The sequence below is a fragment of the Anser cygnoides genome, chromosome 13 (assembly GCF_040182565.1).
Source record: "Anser cygnoides isolate HZ-2024a breed goose chromosome 13, Taihu_goose_T2T_genome, whole genome shotgun sequence".
NCBI classification, from domain to species: Eukaryota; Metazoa; Chordata; class Aves; order Anseriformes; family Anatidae; genus Anser; species Anser cygnoides.
The window spans coordinates 7,360,443-7,382,490 of NC_089885.1; the positions used below are offsets into that span (position 1 = coordinate 7,360,443).

A 22,048-nucleotide genomic window follows, 5' to 3' on the forward strand; every position below is an offset into this window, starting at 1 on the left:
CACATGACACCTGGATGAGGAAGTCAATGTAATAGTTCAGTTTTTCTTTTAAGTATTATCCCTCATTTTAATCCTGACTAGGCAGTTCAGTTTGTACCCAGACAATATTTACTTAGCAAAATGTTTCAGAACAGTGACTATGCTAAACTATCACCTTTTTGTAGCTCTAAGACTTTCATTGATTTACTGGGCTTTGGAATAAACTCCAGATCAGATCTTAAACTATTTGCTGCACCAGTTACAGGCTAGGTTGTGAAGTTGACACAGTAACTGACCTCAACCCCTGCTTAGTTTTCAGCTAATGAAGAACTCAGGGGACTGGAGAGCACTACCCAAAGAGCATATAGTTCTAGTGGGGTTTCGATGCATCAAAAACCCTGTAGTTAGTTTACATTTGTTTTTAAATAAGTTCGTGAACACGTCCTCCATTTCTAAACACTGTGTTTAAGTACAATGCCTGTCTGTCACTAGTTTAAACACCAGTAAAGCTTCAGCACCAAACAAATCATTAAAAAGCCATCTAAAACAAGACTTAATTTTACAAAGCTTTTTCTACAGCTCAAATTAAGCCAGACCTGCTACATCCACATCCCCATGACTTTTTTTTTTTTTAATTAAAATTATCTTTGGATTAAGAAATCCATGGTTCAGGTGTTCTGTTTGCAAGCAGTCATACAGGACGGAAGCATTGGCCAAGTAATAGGTCAGCCATTCAGTATGACAGCTTCTATCTGTTATTGCTACAAGCCAATGGAAGAGAAAATATCAGAAATTTTTTACAACTAACACTAGAATGTCAATTAGATTTAACACGATAATGGTCTAACACAGGTGATACACCATTTTATCATTCCGTTATGAATACTACCAAACTACTTTCTATAACTGTGTGAGTTCACTGTCAGAGTTGATTTTTCCTGACTAATCTAGTCCTGCCTCTAGTTTACTTTCCACAGTTATGCAAACCAAGATAATAGTTATTTTCATAGAAGCAACTCCCCATAAGTTATTGCTACACAAAGCAACTTCAGTTACTATAAATGTTAGAAGTTTGTCTATGTATGGGAATGAAAAATTACCGTAATTTCTTCCCCCTCAAGTCATCTGTTTTTAATTAGAAGCTATATGTACGTACAGAGATTTGGAAAGGTGATACAGTCAGCCTTGGCTACTTACTTTAATCTGTTTTGTTAAATACTTCATCTATGGAAGGGTGAAAAGACTTCAGATGAACACAACCATATCTCACAAATGCAAGTCTAAAGCTTTCACAGTCTCCAGATGTTTGAATGGTTTACCATGATATTCACTAGGAGACTGGCACTTAGTTTCTTCTATTAGTGGCTTTCCTCTCCATCACAGAATTTTTATTTTTAAAAAAGGGGGACTCATCACATTTCTATGTGAATTGAAGAACTTTTGTTGATTGTAGTAAACCCAACTCACTAATCAAGGGTCAATGGAAAATACCTTCTCTGAAGGACTAGTAAGAAGCCTTTGCATTACTTATGACCTCACAACAAAAAATAATCAGTACTTCTAACCACAGAGGAAACGTAACTTTACAAAGTGCCTTTTTTTTTTTTTTAAAAAAAATCAATCAGCAAGAGTGGTTGAGACAAAGTAGGTACATAGAATAAAGTAAGAAGCATAAATAAAATATTCCCCCCATTAAATTTGATCAATGCCATTTCTATTATTGAAGTGAAGGTATTTTTAAGTCTGGTCATCTGTTTACTTATGCCTGTAATAAATGTTGCATTTACATCCTTGTACTGATTACTACAACTGAAAGAGTCACCCATACTGTGGCATAACTAAAGACTTCTTTCAAACCTCATTACTTAAACAACCATCTCAACTCACTGAAGGCTAAGGCTACTCATTGTCTAGCATTTACTGGACAGCTTTGTGTTCTCTAGGAAATTTGTTTCTCACATTTTCTTTTTTTCCTCTGAGGGAATTTGCAGACTACCCATTAATCTAGGATGTGTGGCCACAGAGCAGTCCCAGACAGAACGGTAGCATACATGTACTGATGAACTTCCTTGATGTACTTGATCTGTTGTCCATATCCAGGTCAACTGTACGTATCGTATGCAGTAGTTCCAGAGTTTCCAGGCTGCACCAAATACACTGGGTGTTCACAATACAGTGCATCTATATGCAAATTTCTAATTAGAAAATTGATAGCTTTACTCAAGTCTAATAAAGAAACACAATATTTGCTTACAAAATAAAGGATTCTGTCCTTGGCAATTTCTGAATTAACAAAATAGGCAGAATATGAGTATGGAGAAGATGTAGCATGCAGGAAAAACAGTAAGATCAGTGAGAAAACAGTAAAATAGATATTTAAGGTCCTTTTCTCACAGATACGAGGAACTAAGTGCCAGCTTATTTCTTTGGAAGCAACGTGGGCTCCTTGTTATGCATTAATACATAATAGTTTAAGGAAGAATTTATATTTAATGCAGCTTCATTTCCAAGTAGGAGTCACTTTTTGACTTACGAAGACAAATGCTATAGCAGGTCTCAGCCACCATACACTTGTTATTGTTCAGAACATGTATGTATTTCTATACATTGTTCACAGAGAAGCATGTAAAGTACCACCTACAGAAGACGTCAGAAGTGCAGCAATCTAGTAGTATGGAAACAAGTTGTAGCATTTCTAGAGTAGCTAAATGCAAACACAGAATACATCTTCCATTTGCATCACAAGGCTGAAATGTGTTTGTCTTCCATTCTTTCTTTGGTACCCTTATGGAAAAGTCCTATAGAATTTAACAAGAGGGGGAACAAAGATAATTTTATGGAAAGTTATCAGAACAGAAATTACTCTTAATAGATGTTTCTGATGAAATAATGATGGGGAAAACACAAACATTAAATTCTACCGCATTTTTCCATAAAGGCATGGAATGGCAACTAGTGCTATCCTGGGATGAAATAAGGAAATTTGTAGCATTCCACAACAGTTTCAGGGTTTTGTTTTTTGTTTTGTTTCTTTTTGCCACTGAAAACAGTAGCTAGGAATAAAAGGCCCTGTTCTGCTCACGCTGAAATCAATGAAAGTCAAAGTAAGTCAAAGTGAGCCCCATGGAACTAAGATCAGTCCCAGAAAGTGGTAGACAGAAATCAAAAAAGCCAAAAAAGTATACAAACTGTTGATTTAAGCAACAACAAAAGAACAAAACAAAACACCGAAGTTACTGCTATTCTCATTTTTGCCCTGTTTTTACCTGCTTTACAGCTAGAAGTGATCACCCCAAAATGCACTTGTTTTCCTTAGGGGTTAAGTTAAACTACTATTTAACAACACTGACCAATCTCTGTTAAGAGAAATGCAGTGGCTGGGTAGAGATTTGAAGCTAACAGAAACCTGAAGATTGGGGTGAAATAAATAAATAGCATTTATTACATTTTCCTTCTCATGTGATACAAACTGCCCTCTGAGTCCTGTGGTTCAAAATAACCCTCCCTCCACCCACATACACACTCCAAAACCAAGTCCCAAACACTTATGAAAAAAATAAAGCTTATCTCAACAGTAACAAGAGTAGTTGTAAAAAAGATGTGTCATATCCTACAATGAAATGATACCAATCCTTCCAGTTTCATTTTTAGGAGTAGCCACTGAGTGTGGCTCACTCTTTAGCAGTTGATTGTAGCCATCATCCTTTCTTGCAAGGAAGGGTTCAGATATAAATTCAACTAAGTTATTCTCCATTCTGCGCAACATTAGGGGATGGAACCTTCTGTCACCCAATTCCCACTGCCATCAGCTGATCAATACCTTGATTTAGTCAAGCACTTGCACACTCATGCTTAACGTTAAGTATGTGCTTGACTGCTTTGTGATATCAGGGACCTAGTTGCAAGCATAGGATCAAGCTCCAACAACTGTGCATGAATTATCTCAGAATCTGTGTATACAAAGACTTAATGGCAGGCTGTTTCAGGAGAAAAAATCCTTAGGCTACAGTAGAACTGGGGACAAGTAGAAAAACATTCAAAGTACTTGAACACAAGTATCTGAAAAATGATCAAAGCAGTTTTTTGTGCACTGCCAGAATCATAATTTTTCCCCCCAGTTGTACATACAGGGTAGAAACACTAAATAAATAGAGCAGCTCACGTTCCTTTAGAGAATGAACACATAAATAATACACACTTTGAAACAAAAAAATCATAGTGCAAAAATAAATTATCAAACGGAAGTTGTGAACATTATTATACACAATGCTATATAAAACCTGAACCATTGGAAAAGACTTTGCAGTTCACTGAAATAATGCATAAACATTATTAATTCTGCTTCACATTAAGCTGCAGTTTACCCTTTATCCACTACAAAAAATAAAAATAAAAATAAATTAAAAACCTCTTAAGCTTTTTAAAAGGTTTATGGCAAACAAGATCACTTTTTGTTCTATCACATTTGTTATTAATTTAGCAGTGCAGTGATTGAATAATCATCTCAGAGTTCCAAATGGAAACTACTGAAGTATCCATAAACATCCCTTGATCTTTATAACTCATTTGAAATTCAGGCTTGAAACACCCTGACACTTAGATCTGTAATACATTATTGCAGTTAGATGAAGTTACAAGAAATACTCTACAGTCAAGTACTGCGGGAGACTTCACAGCTCTCCTCACCATCACCGTGATCTTGTACGAGACATGAATGTAAGGACACGTCTGATGCCATTCAAGCGGTCTTTGAGGGATTTCATGGCAAGGAAAGGGAGCTGAGCTCTGTTCTCAAGTGGAAGGACAGCTAGGACCCACCAGCACCACGCTGGCCCATTAGGATTAGCCTGCAGTAAGGGGAAGAAAACAGAAGTTAAGATACATGTATGTGGTAAGGTCTTGTTTTTGAAAATTTTTCGACAACACAGCATCTTAATAACTATCTAGCAAGCAGGTTATCTCATTGCCAGCCTAATGGCTTGTGATTACAGGCTGGCTTGAAACAGAAGTTAAAGCCAATTTGCACCTTTCCTAAAAATGGGATGTTGAAAGCAGAAGTGAGATGCATTACTATTTTTAGCAACAGCTTATAGGTTGGTCCTTTTTTTTTTCCCCCCTCTTGTTAATTATTGATCCAGTCGTTTGGGATACCTGCCTCCTTCATATTTTATTATTTTATACCTGGCACTTCATATTTTAGTTTTGTTGTTATATTCTGTTATTTTAGGATCCCTATCATTTGCAGTCCTTTAGCAAGAGTAACAAGTTTGTTCCCCTATTTTCTCTTACACATTTAATCTGCAAAGTAGAGTAGGCAAAAATGTTTAAGTGTGCTGGGATTAATACTGCAGGTTAAGTTACCAACATTAAATATGAGCTTTCTGTTCACAATAGTGCTACTACTGGTGCACAGCAACGTAATCCAGATACTTTGCTTATGCAGGATAAATGCAGAGCATTCTTATTTTCATCATAAGCTGTGAAGCATCGTCTTTTATCAGTTATCCTTGCTATTTCTGTCTCTAGAAGTTACATAAGCCGCGGATTCTGGGTACCTGTGGGTCAGGATCCTTAGCTGGCATCGGACCAAAATGACTGAGAATTCGACTTTTGAGTGCCTGCTTGAGCGAGTTAAACCACGTATATGCCAGATCATAGACAGAATCGTGGAGGACAAGTAATGCAGCATAGTCTTGTCCTTGCACCTGAAATGAGTAAAGAGAAGGGGAAAGTTACTGTTAGTTCAGTTTGCTGTTAGGGAAGGCAAAACGTTAATTTAGGGTTTTCTGGGGTGGGTAGGAGAAAAGAACAAAGAATGCCAAGAAAATTCCAGTACAAGTCATGAAAGGTGGGATTTTTTCCCCCTAAAAACAAACTCATTTATCAATTACTTCACCTTCTTATACTGCATTCTAAACCAAAGACACTAATTTGCAGAATAAACACTTCTGGATTGCTATTTGAAAGTATCTTTTCTAAGCACCATGCAACACAAAAATTATGAAAATAGTTAAAGCTCATTTATCACCTCCTCAAAATAGTGATTTTATCTTCCCACTTAAAAAAAAAAGGCAAAGTATACTGGCTGATATAAGCCTTTGTTTTAATAAATAATTAATGTAAATCATTATGAAGGTGTAGTAGACCCAGCCCTGCTCCCTCTTACCTGAAGAGAAGTTTTCTAATTTGCTTTGAAGCAAACAGGCAACTCGTCCCCTCCCCACCACCTTTATCAACTGCAGTTACTCTGTCTAGAAGAGTGGGAAGATCTCATCCTGGATTCACTTAGTTTCTAAAATCCTCTAGGAAGAACATTCTTCAGCATATGGGCAGTGTGCGCACGTACTTGTGGTAACTCTTACGTTCCTCATCTTTAACCATGAGCAGTCAGTAAATACCAGTTTGATTTAATAGTAACTGTTCCACAAAACATGAGTTTGCTTGATATATTTGCTTAGAATTTTAGATATTATACAGTTTAAATGAAATATTTTGGATTCACCTTTTGATCCTCTATGTACTCAATATCTGCTGTATTATAGCCATCACGCTGGCTGTGCTGTATCACCTTAAATCTCCTCTTGCCAATGCTGTCTACAACAGAGCGACCATCAGCAAAGAATTCAACGTTTCTTATCTCCAGAATGCAGCCATAGTCTGCAAACCTATTTAAATCAGAACAAAAGCAAGTAAACAAGTCTTATTCTCTCCACCCTTAGTTCCACAGAACTGCCATACAGCCAGTCCCTACAACAAAGGTACTTACTAGTGTCAGCTAATTTCCATTGTTCACAGTACTAACCTGCTATAGCTCAAATTATTCGACAATTGTTTTCAAAACTATCAGGAATATTCAGGCTGTCTGATCTGATTAACACTAACTCTATGCTTTGGAATACAAGGAATTTCTTATGAAATTGAAAGTTATGCAGCCCAGAAGCACACTTTCTCCATAACTCTAGTATTTTCAATCAGGACAAAAGAACAAATGCAATTCCGAATAATCATGGAATGACTATGAAATCTATAAATGAAAAGTTCCCAGATTGTCAGCAGATTTTACTTTGTAGGTGTGCATTTTGTGTATGTCATACCTTGTAGGTGTACCTCAAAACAAAAGGAAAGAGCTATATGCAGAGACAGACATCAAGGTCAAAGCTAGTAAGACTGACTGTAAAAGGTTCAATGTAAATGCTCATCCAGTCCTTCCGAAGGTCCTGCTCTACCTCTCCAGCCTCCAATGTATTCAGAACTGTGAGGATATAAATGTATCCCAATAGCTTAGCTATTTTCCTAATTTAAAGACCACCACCTTACCTTACTGCCATTTAAATTTGACTTCTTGTGAGAAGGCATTAAACAGATTTCAGAACAGTAGAAAATATGCTTCCTTGCCACTTATTTTAAGAGGTCTGCAGTTCAACTTTGTGTAAAACCCACTAGCTCTGTGTGTTTCAAGAAAAATGGGCAGTCAGTCAGAATCCAACTGCTCAAAAGAGAAGCTTCAGTCTTCTCAATGTCTTTAACTGGCATGATTAGATAGAAGCTCTCTCTATTGGAGAACTATCACAGGTATCTATAGAGATGGACCTTTCTGCAACTCTCTCCAAAAGCCTTGCCCCACAAAAAAGTAGGATAAATCAGATGGTCCAAGCACGCTGCTAACTCACCCTTTTACAGGGTCACTGATGCACATCCCAAATTGTCTGGTGCCAGTCTCCATGCACCTTCGAATCATCAGGCGGTAACATGGCTCAAATATGTGCAGAGGGCACGGGACTGTAGGATAAGCCATTGTGCAGACAAATATAGGAACATTCTTATTTAGGCTGTAAGAAAAGACAAACCAGATAGGACACTTAACCAAAACACTCACAAGGTATAAAATACATACATTTTATACAAGACAATTCTTTAAAATTATTATATCTGTAAATAGAAGTTAAATTTAGAATATTATTAGTGTAGTAAGTAAAAGCTAAAACCATTTCCCTTTAAATTGATTATCTGACTAGCTGTTATGCAAACAGGTATACCACTTACTAGCAAAAGATGTTTTAGTTATGCTGCCTGGTTTTGCTAGTGAGAGCATTAAAGCATCTCTGCTATTCTCTTTATTTTCCTTAATCCCACTTCTTCCCTACCCAGTAATTTCTGCCCCACAGCCTGTAAGACTACTTCCACCTATTGTCTTGCTCTGTGGCTTTCACAGAGGGGCACTGAAAGCAGCTTTATAAACACCTTGTTTATAAAGTAACATCCTGGATTTCTTCTCCTCCTACTTATTGTTTAGCACAGTGTCCAGTTCTTATGCATACTCAAAGCACAATTTCACCTGGGCCATGTTCTCTTTGAATCACTGATACCAAGGAAGAAGCTCTTTTGTCAGCATCTTAGTTTGTGTTCCCCAGCAGCAGGAGGCATTTGTTAGCTAACAGCAGTAGTATTAAACACTGAGTTTTAAATAAATGGTTTACATACTTGGAAAGCTCTGCTATTTCCTCTTCATAAATCTTTCTTCTTTCAGTGAGTTCCTCTGGAAGATATCTAGCTATTAACTCCTCCATTAGTACTGTTTTACAGTATTTCCTCATAGCCAAGCACTGCAGTAAAAAACAAAACCAAAAAAAACAGAAGCCATTATATTGTCTAGCATTTCAAAGTGTATGTGGCCTATACACAAGGTAGTCATCTGTTTGTTCTGTTTTTGTATGTCTATAGCACATCAAAACAATCTTTTAAGCTTGCACTACCACTGAAGAGTTGTTTATTGAACTATTCCCTATGTTAGAGGCATTATTTTAGACAATCTGTAGGTGAGCTGCCTTCCCTTCCCAGCTTTCCCAAGTACAGGCCTGGTTGTAAGGTTTCAACAATGAAGATTATCCAAGCTCTAAGTCACAAGAATCACAAGTGCATTTTAGAAGTCACCTTTTTCTTCAGTTATGCAATAATACTTTTGAGTTTGGAAGGTTCCTGAAGGTGCTACTTGATCCCATCATGTGCCCTTGAATTTATGCTGACAACATCCAAACATCATTACCTCTGAGAGCCCTTCTTTGCACAGGGGACATTTTGGGTTGTGATCCAGGCATCTCTCAAGACATTTGAGGCAGAAGGTGTGTCCACAAGGTGTAGTGACAGGTTCATAGAAGAGCCTGGATTGGGAAAATCCAAAAGACAAAAAGACAACAATATCGTGTACGAAAACAAAAGAAAAAGCTGTTACCAAAAAGCTTTGCATTAATCCACTAATTTAGCTACTGACTACTCCAGGGATAAAATTGTTTCTTGCTTTTCATGCCTTCATCCAACTTTTGTCTTTATTCATCTTACAGACATTGTTATTGTCACCTAATGTGGAAAAGGCAGCCCATGAACTAAGATTTTGGTGAACGTGAGGGGGAAATATTGTCTTTAAGTTCAGATAGGCCAGGACTTCATTGTATTCAACACAAGTAATAAATAGAAGCAGAAGTTGGACCATCTAACTTTTTCTGATGAAATTGAGCAATGCTTATACAACTATTAGTGCTGAAATCATGTGATTATTTGTATGGGTAGAGTGAAGCACAAAACAGCTATTTGCAAGAATAGCCCACAAATTGTTACAATGAAATGTATTATTACAAACCTGGACTGGGAAAGCAGTTTTGTTGGAATAGACAGTTTTTAAACCTTCAAAGAACTGTTTTTCTGGAAAAGCAATGATATTAAATTCATGTTTCATCTAGAAAAATATTTAAATATATAAGGCCAGGACTTTAAAGTATCTTCGTATCTAACCTTTACCCATTTCAAGCACCTCTGGGACACTTATTTTCATGTAGAAAATATTTTTGGCTTATTATAACTGTGATATTGTAAAGTGATGTCTCCTTGCAAGTAAGTACCTTAGAGAGATGTTGATCATTTAAATAATCCTACTAAATCTAAATAACCTTTTTTTTAAATACAAAACATTCAAAACTATAAATTATATTGCTTGGCATACGATACACTTCACAGCATATTGCCTAAGCATTTTAGGGGCTCAAATACTAGTCTAATTTTATTTTATCAAGTTTATCAAAGCAACAAACTAAGTTCTATTTTACTTGTGGAAATTATAAATATGTAAACCCACATTTATTAATATCTGAAACAAGATGAGTGTACTTAGGAGCATAATTGGCTCTTTACAAGATTGCCATTGCCATTTTATTAAATGTCCTTAGTTACTATAAATATTGACATTTAAGCAAGGGAACATATGAAGAAGCATCTAAATGCCACACCTATTATTGCAACTTGACTGTATAATTGAAAACCCTTATTATTTGTTTCATGAACAGAAATCTCACTGCCTTACCTTATTGCTTTGAATTATGTAAAATACCAAATTCTACATTATGCTTCAGTAAGAACTGGTTTCCACATGTAATTATTTCGTAGTGACTACTTGAAATGTTAGCATAAATACAAGAAATTCCTGTTAAAATGCATGATCCTGCTCTGGCTCACTGCAGCCAGCAGCAGCTTTTTCCCAGTGACTGAGGGACCTGGACCAAGCCTTGTGACTTGCAGAAAGAAACACTATACAAAAAGTGACATCATTTTAAGGTATTGTAACAGCAGAAAATGAGTATTCACACCTGCTGAGTAATGCTCCCTCATTTCTCACTGACATGTTGCTTTGAGCATTGCTTTTTATTTTCTGCTTGCTTCTGGAGTGAATGTAGATCAATAACGTTTTGGCCACCCTACCAGACAAATAGGCTAATAACAGCTCCTGCAGTTAATTGTGACTAGGTCAGTAGGTTACTAGGTAATTAGTACAAAGCATCTCAGGATCCAAATCCCTAAAATACATCTGACAAACACAGCAGGAAATAATTATGATCAGTCTGCATTAATAACATGAAAAAGATCTTGTGACAGCTTCCCTTAGCGCAAGCCTTCATTATTGCAGTGTTACAAGGCTGTCATCCTTCTCGATGCAAGACCTGTATGTGTGATTGCAATTATAAGATCAGCACTAACAAACATTCCTGTACCGTCACAGAACCAGCAATCCTCAAGCTAAATTCCTTTAAGAATGTATTTTAGTCTGTTTCTGATTAACAGAGGATGAGAAAGTAGAGTTAATTTCATTAAAAGCACTGAAAAATGCTTTGTGGACATAATCATAAACTCATTAAAGCCAGATAAGACCAACTGTGTGGCTTTCTGTTAGAGGAAAGTTTTGTTCTTAGCAGTATCAAGTGTTCTTATAGTTGTATAAAATTTTGGAGCATGTATTTAGCTGTAGGCAGCTGTGGGGAGAAGGGACAGATCTGATTTATTCCAAGCAGAAGCAAGTTTTAGCAGTTGTTCCCTCAAAGGTTTCAGTTTCTTTGAAATAAATTGAAGCGCTCCCCCCTACCAGCATATAACAAAGCAAAGAAAATCCACATTTCTCCAGTCACAGACCTTCAGAAAAAAAGCCTCTTCATGGATTTTTTTTCTGATATTCAAGAATTGGAATTATTGTGCAAGACAAACCTTAATATACTTTGTTGATAAATCTGAGTAATTAAAAAGATAAATGTAAGCAATGCTTTAATGCAGAGATCAAAACCCCTGTGAAACACATCTTCCCAGTGTTTGCTTCAAAGTCAGTAACAGAATCTCATTTCTTTTTAAACAAAGCAAGCAGTAAAACATGTGCTTGACAACTTTTTTGTTGTTGTTTTGTTTTCTAAAAATCAAAGTCATTGCTGTCCTTAAGAAAAAATCTGTTAATTAACTGAGAGAAGAGATCAAGGAAGTGCAGTGATAGCCTTAGTAAACTAAGGAATTCAGTGCATCTGTTAAGCAATTGAGGAAAAAAAGCATGCTTGTTTGCTTGCAATACCCTCCTATTGTAATAGCAGGAACACTAATTTAAATGCAAACTTGCTATATTGATAATACTTAATAGCTATTTTGTGTATTACATAAACACTATATATGGTTCAGTAAATTCCAAAGGACGAACTGTGGTCAAGTGCACTGGGTCAGTGGGTGGGTGTAACTGGTGAGAAAAAAATCTTTCAGACACCTCCACTAACGTGCGTAACCCTTCAGTGACCTCATGTGTCCTTCCCAATCATTAATCTGGGGCAGATGGAAAGTACCTATTCATCACAGTGTTCAGAACCAAAGGTCTAGAAATGCATTAATGCAATAATAATTATAATAAAGGTTGGTTTCAAGTCAGAGGGAAAACTACATACCAAGCAAGCTAGAAAATCTCTAGATTGAAAATGGAAAAGATCCAGTTTCAAAGCTAACGACATCCACAAGGAAATAATGGATACCTCATACACAGGGAGCAGTCCAGATCTGATGGATCCACAGATTCAAATGGAATATGTTGCCCAGCGCCATTTCCTTTAGTATCAACCGCATCTAACAATAAAAGAAATTACAATATGATTGGACACTGCTATATACACCAGCATCTGTACATCTACAACCGGCATCGGATATTTAATCATGCATTATATTTACTTGGAAGTTACTGAACCATTGAGCATCATTACAGTAATTTCTACACAAAGCATCAAACTCAACTTTAGCACAAATAAACACACCTCCCCTTAATTTTGGTGACATTATGCCAGCTTACAGAGGGTTGAATTTAGCCTCGCATTAACAACATCAAAATATATTTTGTGTTGGAAGCCTTAAGTGGGACAAGTTTTTTTGTCATTCTACCCTACATCCCACACTGTGAAAAAGGGGCTGGACCTCAGATGTCAAAAACAGAATTAATGCTTAAGCATAATTTTTCTTTATTATTTTTAATGGATATGGAAAGTGCCAGAAGTACATGTAACATTGATGTTCCTTAAAAGATTCAGAGCTCTGCTGATAAACAAGCAATTGACTCAACATTCTTAGCTACCTTTTAGACTAACATAATCAATTTTTACAAGGAAGGTTCCACATCATGCCCTGATTAAACTAAAGAGAAAGTATAAAAATCAAAGTGTAATTTGGACCGTCTTCTTAAGTTTCACGTAAGCAAAAACTCCACTGATTGCATGTCATGGAACTTACTCTGTGTGCAATTCAACATACCTTTCTTCATGAGCTTGCAGGGCACCTCAGCACTTCTCACCTCCTCTGAGCAGCCCTTCCTTTTCAGGAGGCTGCGCTTATCAGAAGTGGGAAAGGCAGACTCTGCAATGGAGGTGAGTTTGTTCTCCTCTAAGCAGTCCTTTTTACTCTCTGTAATTTGTATGGATTTCCTCAAACTGCCAGAAGTAGTTATATCTGGTTCCTCTTGAAGAGGAAAACCCTTTTTCTGTTCCACATTTACCTGTGTAAAGAGAGGATTGTCATTGGAACATCAATCTTCCATCAACTCGGTAAGGAAAAAAAAAACAAACGTCGTAAGTCTTTAATATTGTGAATCACCAGGAAGGACTTAGTCGAGAAACAGCAGTTTGAGAATGACTCTGTCAGGGCTTGATTTCAATGAAAAATAAATGCAAACTATCCTCCCCTCCCTCCCCCAGTATCATCGAGTATTTTCAGCCTTTATGTATGGCTTTATAGTTCGGTCATGAAACTTGATTCAGGCAGAGATCTGGCTAAATGTCAGGTTAAATACATTGTTATCACTTAACCTAAGGAAAAATACATATTGTTTCTATCATAGGGATGGTATTAACCATCAAAACGACCAAAACAATGTGAGTTTCATTCTAAGGAAGCAGTATAAACATGCAATTTAAAACAGGAAAAAAAAATGCACAGCTTCCTTCAGAGAGAGACTTCTTTTGCAAAGGATAAAACAATCATTCTTTATCCTGTTATGGCTACAGAATAACCTGTAAGCAGCCATTCTATAGGACTTCACCTATCAGCTTGTCACATCAACTCCCCAGATGAGCCTGAAAGCAGATACTGTGGATTGTGATCAGGATGATATTTAACATGTAGAAAGATGAGTGAACTGTCCCTCACATGACTTACTGCATGATAGGCTTGTATGAAGGGATTTCTTTTCAGAGTATCCTAATAGCCTTTCCAGAAGGCAAGGTCACTGGTTCTTACGTCCCAACAAGGCTGTTCAAAACCTACCATTTTTGTTTGTAGGGACTAGTCAAGTTTTCTCCTACATGTACAGCCTATGCAGATCCTATTCTTAAAGTTCAGGTTTTAATGAAGCAGAAGTGGTCCTTGCCCAAACCTGTGAATTTAAACCTCTACAGCTGTTCACAAAACTCTGGCTGTGGAAACAAACTTACAGACTCACTAATATAAATTATGTGGCTCTATAATAATCTCTAATCAGTGTATAGAAACTGAATGCAGGATGACTTTGTTGCTGACACATCATCAGTTACAGTTCAAGCTAAAACCCTGTATTTGAGTATTTCAAGGCCTTTAAGGGTATCGCAATCCGTACTTCAGAGGCTCTTTCCTACTACCAACTACTTGGAAGAGCTAACAACAGCAACAGTACCCACTCAATTCTTACATAAAATTTCTAAGAACAACAGACGGCTTCAATTAAAGAAACAGAAGTCAGTAAGAGACTTCAGTAGGTCCACATTGTTTTTTGTATGTTCTGTAACAGTACATCTGAAAAAAAAAAAAATGCATCATTCCATCTCCCAGAGATGTAAAGGAGACAAGGCTTCCCCATGTGAACATAAAACACACAGCAAAATTAAGAACCACACATCAGACTTGATCTTTACCTTGAGCAACCTCTGTAGGTTATGGCTGGTGCCTCCAGATCCCACTGAATTTAGGAGATTCCCCTTTAATCTAGAATGATGTGACAACAGCTGCAGGATATCTGGTAAGTGTTCCTGAGCATTTCCCGGGATGAGTGAAAACAAACTAAGTAGAAGCTGTGATATAAAACAGAATACTTCACTGCTTAGTTCCTTCCTTGCAAGTTCTAAATGAAAAAGCAAGTAAGGGAATAGCTGACAAGCATCCTTGATTTTTTAAAAACCGTTTAAAAGAGCCCTTTAGTCTAGGATAAGAGGAAAAAAAAGTACACAAGCTAAAGTAATACAGGCCAAGCAAACAGAAGAGACATTTTTGGAGTTAAACAAGCCCATAAATTACTAACCATTCTCTAAGTGAAACACACACCTTTGTCCTGTTTTTCTGCAGTTCAGAGCTCACCATAAATTACTAACATCTTCATTTTTTGCTGCATATCAGAAACTTTCACTGAGTTTACTAAGTACAGAAAGCACTCATCTCACAGGCTTAATCTAAGATCAGTTAAGTGTTTCTGATACTGTAAATTATAACTATTTCTAATTCACTCATGAGAATACAAAAATGTAATCAGGAGAAAAATGCTCTCTTCATTTGCTATCAGAAAATAAGTGAATGTGTATCAACTTGCAACTTGTAGCCACTCGTACAACACAGCTCATCAGATGATTATGAAAGAAACAGATGAATGGAAAATTCGCACACTTTGAAAACAAATTTCAACATACAACTGAGGTGATCCTGTTGATGCCTGAGGAAACTAAATAGCAGCTAAGATAGCTTTTTAAAGCCAAAAAGGATTCCAAAGGATCACACTATGTCAAAACTAACACAGACAGACAGTTAACATAACCAGAACATCACAGTTACACCCAAAGAATTTGGTAAGAAGTAGTTTGACATTGTTATGCAAACAGCCTTGGAAATGACCCAGTAGAATACTGCATCATGGATGAACTCTGTGTCTGATGAGTGCACAAGTAATTCTTTCAGTCACAAGCAGCCAAGTTTTTCCTCAGAACCCCACTGCTCAGAAATCAGGTGTCTTAGATAAAGCTCTTTGGAGTCTGAATTTAGAATCACATCTGTTTATTCCTGCCCTTCTTGCTCTAGTGCATAGGAAGTCTCCCAGCATGACTATGAAAAAACAAGTTATGATACAATGATGGTGAAAGACTGCATGGAAAACACTGGCAAGAAAAAAAAAGGTCCAACCAAGCCAGAAAGCTAAACAAATAACAATGCTAAACAAATAACAATGAGAAAAAAAATAACGGGAAATGGAAGTCTCAACCGCATACAAAGTGAGATACAAATCTGGCTGCACTGCAGCCACCCGGGTAATAACTTTCTCAGTTACTTTCATGAACAGTGCTTAACTGCAAGAGTGCTACTGTGCTTTTAGAAAGCTTTTCATGTCACAGAACTCAGCAGCCCAGCGGTTCACATACCACCAGCCACTAAGAAAAGCACGAGCACACTGTCATGAAAGAAAAATCAGTATAATGAGAACAGAAGTATTACATCTTCATTATCATAAGCTATTGTTGCTGTGACGCTAAGCCTTTCAGCTACAACAACAGAAAATGATTGATTGTCAAAACACTAATTTCTTAAGAGGTGGGCAAAACAGTACTAGCAGATTTCACAAAAAACCTCTAAGAATCCACATCAATTTCAGCAGCTGCAAAAAAAAAAGGCTCACCGCAGATCTATTTTGTTGCTTTTTTAGAGTTAATTATTAGCGATCTTAAAAAACTATTTTAAAAACAGCTCTTTTGTTGACTGCTTCCTTCCACGCCTCCTGCACACACCGATACTCAGCACAGCACGACCGGCAGTAAGAAGAGAGCTGCTGCTCCCAAGTGGAGTTTGACGGGTGCTGCGTGTTGCGTTCTAGCAGTCAACAGCCTGATACAACATTCAATAGCAACTGCCCCTCTTTTGCACTCTCATTGGCAATACCTTGCTAAGCTAGGAAAGAGAACAGAAGTTTGATTATGGGGAATCACAATAGTCCGTGGGTGGTGATTATTAACAATTGACTTTTACTTCAAGATTGGTGATGCTAACACCGTGAATAACTGTTTCCACATAGTATCTGCCTAGTATGTTTTTTTTTTTTTTTTACTACCTCCAAGAAAGCGATACACATAAGCCCAGAATTTGAACAACAGCGTGGACATCCCTCCACCCAACCCTTCACAGTAATGAGAGAGGGACAGGGGAAAGAATAAAAACTCATTTTCAGTGGCCTGTCATAGAAAAAAACATAGTTCCAGATGATTTAGGGAACTTACCTTCTGAGCCTCAGACTTGGCCGTCTTGTTCCCAGTATCTAGAGCAAGGCAGAACAGGAACTCTCTTAAAGCTTCTTCTGTTTTCCCCAGATTAGCTAATGCTTGTCCTTTCCTTAAGTGACCCTGCAACGCAACATATCCCCAGTTGCAGCTTTCATTCATTTTGTTGTGAGAATGCAATAAAGGCAAGATGAAGTAATAGAAAATCTTTCCAGACAGAGAGAGTTCGGCAGGGATAATTCACTAAAACAGTCTGTTACACCTTGACACCACCAGTGCCTGCGTTTCAAGCTCTTACAGGCAGAACGGGCATATTCTCCAACTCGGGCAGATATAATTCTCACAGCACCTGAGCCCAGCTGATCTTGGAGAAATCTACTTCCCCTACATTAATCTCTTAACTAGTGATTACTTCCTTATATAAAGATATAAGCACAATATCCATTTTTTAGAGACAGTTCATGAACTTGAGATTCCTGCAGGTCAAAAACAACAGCGTTAGCTCATCCTCCGGGATGATCACTCTCTTCTTTCACCCCAGGAAGCTCAAGAATATCACGGTTCAATGTCTGTAAGCCACAGGAGTCCAAGAAATTACAAGACAAAGCTTGCCTCAGATTCAGCTCTGACCAAGGCAATGGTTTTCTACCCAGGGCAGCAGCATCAAGGCTTTAAAATACAACTGGAGTCAGAACTTACTTTCAACCAGTACGGCTGAAGTCTGCATGCTGTTTCTGCATCATGCAATGCCTCTTCACAAGCTTTCAAAGTAGAGTTAATCTGGGACCGGTTGCTGTATAGTAAGTGGTCATTTGGGGCTGTAGGAAATAAGAAATTGGTTAATTAACCTAACTTAGAAGTAGTTACATAAGCTTTATTCCTTAGAAATTTATTTTTAAAGCACATGCTGTTCCTCACAACTTGTGCATAAAAAAACAATATACCCAGTCTTTAAATAACCGTGTAGTAAACGAAATATGGAAACCTCTTCGTGCAGCTCCAGCCGAAGTGCCAGCTACACATTACATAACCGCAGGAAACATTGCATAAATAAATGCCGAAACACTTGCACAATAAATCACCGGTTCTGACCGAGGACCAGAAACTTACAGGAGACATTCGGGGTGGCAGGGGGAATCATGCTATTGTGTGGATAGGAGTTTCAAAATCTCAAGTATCAAAGTTTAGAGGGGTGGATACGGTTCTCTCCGTGCCACTGCTCACGATGGGAAGAGAAGCACTGCCCACAGGCACCTGTCCCCACCAGAGCAGGGCACAGGGGGCGAGCAGCTCGGCACCCGGTGCTGGCAGCGCTCGGGGCGAGCAGGGGGGGCTCGGGGCAGCCCCGCAGCCGGCTCCCCCCTTCCCTCACAGCTCCTTACACAACGGGGCCGGACCGCAGGCTCCCGGCTTATGCAACCGCTGCTCTCCTGACCCACTTTCACCGCGGGACGGAGCCTCCCCGCTCTCCCCCCCCCCCACCGCTTCCTCCCCCGGCCTCACCTAGGCTGAGCGCCTCGTTGTACTTCTGCAGGGCGGCTTGCGGCTTCTTCTCCTCGTACAGGCGGTTCCCTTCGTGGCGGAGCTGCGACGCCTTCACTTGGCAGGGGAACCACTTGGCCAGCAGGTTGCTGAGGATGACATTGACCCGCGGGAGCTGCCCGCCCGCCGCGCCGCCCTCCTCCCGGCACAGCACGCAGCGGGCCCGGGGCGGCCGCTCCCTCTCCAGGCACTTTTTGCAGAACGTGTGGCCGCAGGGCAGCGACACGGGCTCGAAGAGGAAGCCCTGGCACTTGCGGCACCCGAACACCTCCCAGTCGCGGGGCTGCTGCTGCGGGGGGCCGCTGGCGGTGGCGGCGGCGGGCAGCCCTTCCCTCAGCCGCACGCCCCGCGCCAGGCACTCCACCAGCCGCCCCAGCTGCTCGGCCCGCAGCTGCCGGTGCCGGGACGCCAGGCGGTACAGCGGCAGCGCCTCGGGCAGCCTCCCCGCGGCCGCCAGCCCGTCGGCCCGCCCCAGCAGCGCCCGCCACTCGGGGGCCCGGCTGCCGCCCGCCGCCAGCTGCTGCAGCACCAGCGGGGGCTCCGGCGGCGGCTGGCGGGAGCCCATGGCGGCGGCGGCGGCGCCCCTCAGCGAGGCGGCCGGGCGGGGGGCGCGGCGGGGCCCCGGCGGGCCATGGTGCTGCCGCCCCGCGCCGGGAGCGTCCCGGCCCGCCGCCGCTTATATAAGGGCGGCCACATGATGCGCAGAGCCCGAGCTCATTGGGCGGCGCCCGCGGGGTGTTATAAAACCGGGCGGTTTTGTAACCGCCGCTGCTGCTGAGGGGAAGGGGGGAGCCGCTCGCCCGCCTCTGGGCTGCGCCGGCTGCTTGAGGGGGGCTTGAGTTCCTCGGTCGGGCTCTGTGTGGTGCCTGAGGGGGAAACGCCCGCTCCAAGGTAGCCCGAGGAACACCGAGCTCTGTGGTGGCTCCGCTCGGGCTGTGAGGGCACGCGGGGCGTCGTGCTCCTGAGGTGGCGTCGCTCCCCTGAGGTGAATCCAGGCGGCTGAGGGAGCTGGGGGTGTTTGGTCTGGGGAAGAGGCGGCTCAGGGCAGACCTTACTGCTCTCTGCAACTGCCTGAAAGGAAGGTGTGGGGAGCTGGGGGTCAGCCTCTCGTCACAGGTAACTAGTGATGGGAGTAGAGGGAATGGCCTCAAGTTGTGCTGTGGAAGTTCAGGTTGGAAATTAGGAGACATTTCTTCTCAAAATGAGTAGTCAGTCATTGGGATGGGTTGCCCAGGGAGGTGGTGGAGTCTCCATCCCTGGTGGGTGTTGGAAAGGGCAGGTTGGATGTGGTGCTTAGGGACATGGTTTAGCAGGTGATGTTGGTAATAGGGTGAAGGTTGGGCCAAATGATTTTGAAGGTCTTTTCCAACCTTAATGATTCTGTTTTGATGACAGCTAGCTGTGCTGGTAGGACAAGCAGGCAACACACTGAAGGGAAATGCCAGGTTTGTCTGGTGTTAACAGTGGGACATACTGTAGACATACATCTGGCCATACTGAGTTCTGTGTAAAAAGCAATAACAAAACCTACAGCTCTTAGAGCATGTTTCTTTTATTCAAGACCTGCTGCATTGGCTGCTTCAACCTGCATGTACCCAGTGATTTTCATTGTATGAAAGGTTGGCACTTGTTGCATAACTCCATACAAAACGGAGTGTAAGGAGAAAATGCCCTGCACTGCCATGGAATAGGAGCAGTTGAAATTAGTTGTCTGATTGTTTTTGTTTGCGGTTTTACACAGATTTATGGTCAGAGTTTCTATAAATATCCAGGATGCACATACATATATATATATATGATCTAAAAATATAGGCCACTTTTCACAATGTCTTAAAATCCCCTGCAGAGTTTGAAATTTCTGAGAATATCCTATTAGTGATACTATTAGCCTCCTCACGAAGCTGAAGAGCTGAATTAATTTCTCATTTCTTACTTACAGAAGTGTCTGGACTCCCCAGCCTGGAGTGTATGAGGTAAGCAGGTATTAAGGGGCAAGCCCTGTCCCGAGGGGGTTGAATGGATGGGACAAAAAATAGAAGGAGGGAAAGGTCAATCTGACTTTTGCAAGTCCCTGTTCAGAGAGGATGCTTGAGAAAATTCAGATGAACTTGAAGTGAAAAACTAATTTAAAGCCACTTAAATTCAGGATCTTAAATCTTAATAGCATAGACTCTACATTAATAATGAGAGCTAGTCTTGTGATGCCTATGTGCTGGCAGTCCTTAAGCTTATACAGAAAGCCAGCCATCAGACCCTGTGGTCATCTTTGATTCCTGTGATGCTAAGACACTTTTGCACCTGCCAAAAATTTGATTTCTGTCCCTCTGGCTCTTGAATATATATATGTGTATTTTTAAAAGTTGCCAGGTAAGTCCTTTCATTAGAAAAAGTTTAATTGAATAATCACTGGTTTCAGTAGTTCTTTCTCCTGTTGGTTAAATTAGGCAATAATCCAAAGAACAGCACAGCCTGGCATCAAATAATTCAAAGAAAGGGACAACTGAAGTACTTATATTTTCAGTTAAGCAATGCTTCAGAACAATTAGGAAGAATTGGCATGTGCTCAGAAGTGTGGGTTTTCCCCACCAAACTCAGACTGTCTAACAGGACATAGACATCTTGTTTTCCAACTTCTGTGCAAAAAAAAACTTGTGCTATAAAAGAACAAAATCCTTAACAAAAAGAGGAAAAAAAAAAAGAAAAATGTGTTCTTGTAGTCTTGAGGTTGATAGTTGTCTCCATTGCAAAACTATAGTCTCGGCAACCCCTCAGTGTGTTATTTTATAACCATTGTCCTGAAAACCACCATGAGTCAAAGCCTATTCAAGTGAGGGAAAGTGACATAACCACTGGTTACCAGTAGCAATGCGATGACAATCTTTCTATCAGGCATACGCCAACAGTATTTACATAGTTACATAGCAGACACTTTTAAAGAGATAACAATCATGGAATAAAGGGAGGTTTTCTAGCAGCACGTGAATTCAAGATAGGGAATGGAAATAGATTATCACTGAAAATGTAATCAGGGTTTGTGCTCTGAAAGGAACTTCCACAGATTCTATTTACAGCATAGGAGAGTGTCCACGGGGCTAGCTGACAGTCTGATCACTTTAGACTAAAATGTGTCTCAAAAAAGCACTGTGCAATGTACCTCTGGGAATTCTCTTACACCAGCAGGGACGTAGCTGAAGCATTTCAAGAGAAAAGGGCAGCAGGGGCTTGTGAGCTGTTGCAGTGGTGGAAGCTGGATGCTTATGTGGATCACAGAATTACAGACCAAAGCCAAAACCAGTTAAGACCTTATCATAGATGACTTACGGGCACCAGCTCTGTGACTTCTTGGGGTGGAAACCAGCTGGCTCTGCCTCTGCTAGTTCCTGATGTGCATGATGTTTGGTAAATGTTAGTACTGTGTGGGGTGTGACAGGTACAGAAGTGAACCTTACGCTCGGTAACTTAAAAGTGCTTTA

General features: G+C 40.1%; 2 protein-coding genes across 4 annotated transcripts in view; one reads left to right on the forward strand and one right to left on the reverse strand.

Moving 5' to 3' along the window:
• Positions 1 to 2,852: 2,852 nt before the first annotated feature.
• LONRF3 (LON peptidase N-terminal domain and ring finger 3) lies at positions 2,853 to 19,221 on the reverse strand. 2 transcript variants are annotated; one of them, XM_048076597.2, is made up of 12 exons: positions 18,537 to 19,220; positions 17,733 to 17,851; positions 17,034 to 17,156; positions 14,697 to 14,852; positions 13,066 to 13,306; positions 12,300 to 12,390; positions 9,023 to 9,137; positions 8,461 to 8,582; positions 7,650 to 7,808; positions 6,482 to 6,644; positions 5,535 to 5,684; positions 2,853 to 4,826 (listed from the first exon to the last, which is right to left on the reverse strand). In XM_048076597.2, exons 1-12 carry the CDS (start codon positions 19,138 to 19,140, stop codon positions 4,668 to 4,670), a joined length of 2,202 nt encoding a protein of 733 aa, XP_047932554.2. In that variant the 5' UTR covers positions 19,141 to 19,220; the 3' UTR covers positions 2,853 to 4,667. The 2 variants fall into 2 exon arrangements, with proteins under 2 accessions (XP_047932554.2, XP_066860905.1); XM_067004804.1 differs by lacking the exon at positions 14,697 to 14,852 and having other exon boundaries at positions 18,537 to 19,221.
• A 124-nt stretch (positions 19,222 to 19,345) lies between these two features.
• FAM199X (family with sequence similarity 199, X-linked) overlaps positions 19,346 to 22,048 on the forward strand; it is a 36,247-nt gene continuing 33,544 nt past the window's right edge. Inside the window, exons 1-2 of one of the 2 annotated variants that reach the window (XM_067004812.1) lie at positions 19,346 to 19,560; positions 20,515 to 20,548. In XM_067004812.1, coding sequence (XP_066860913.1) covers positions 20,544 to 20,548 — 5 coding nt within the window. In that variant the 5' untranslated portion in view covers positions 19,346 to 19,560; positions 20,515 to 20,543. The remainder of the gene's footprint in view (positions 19,561 to 20,514; positions 20,549 to 22,048) is intronic. The other variant, XM_067004813.1, reaches the window with a different exon arrangement.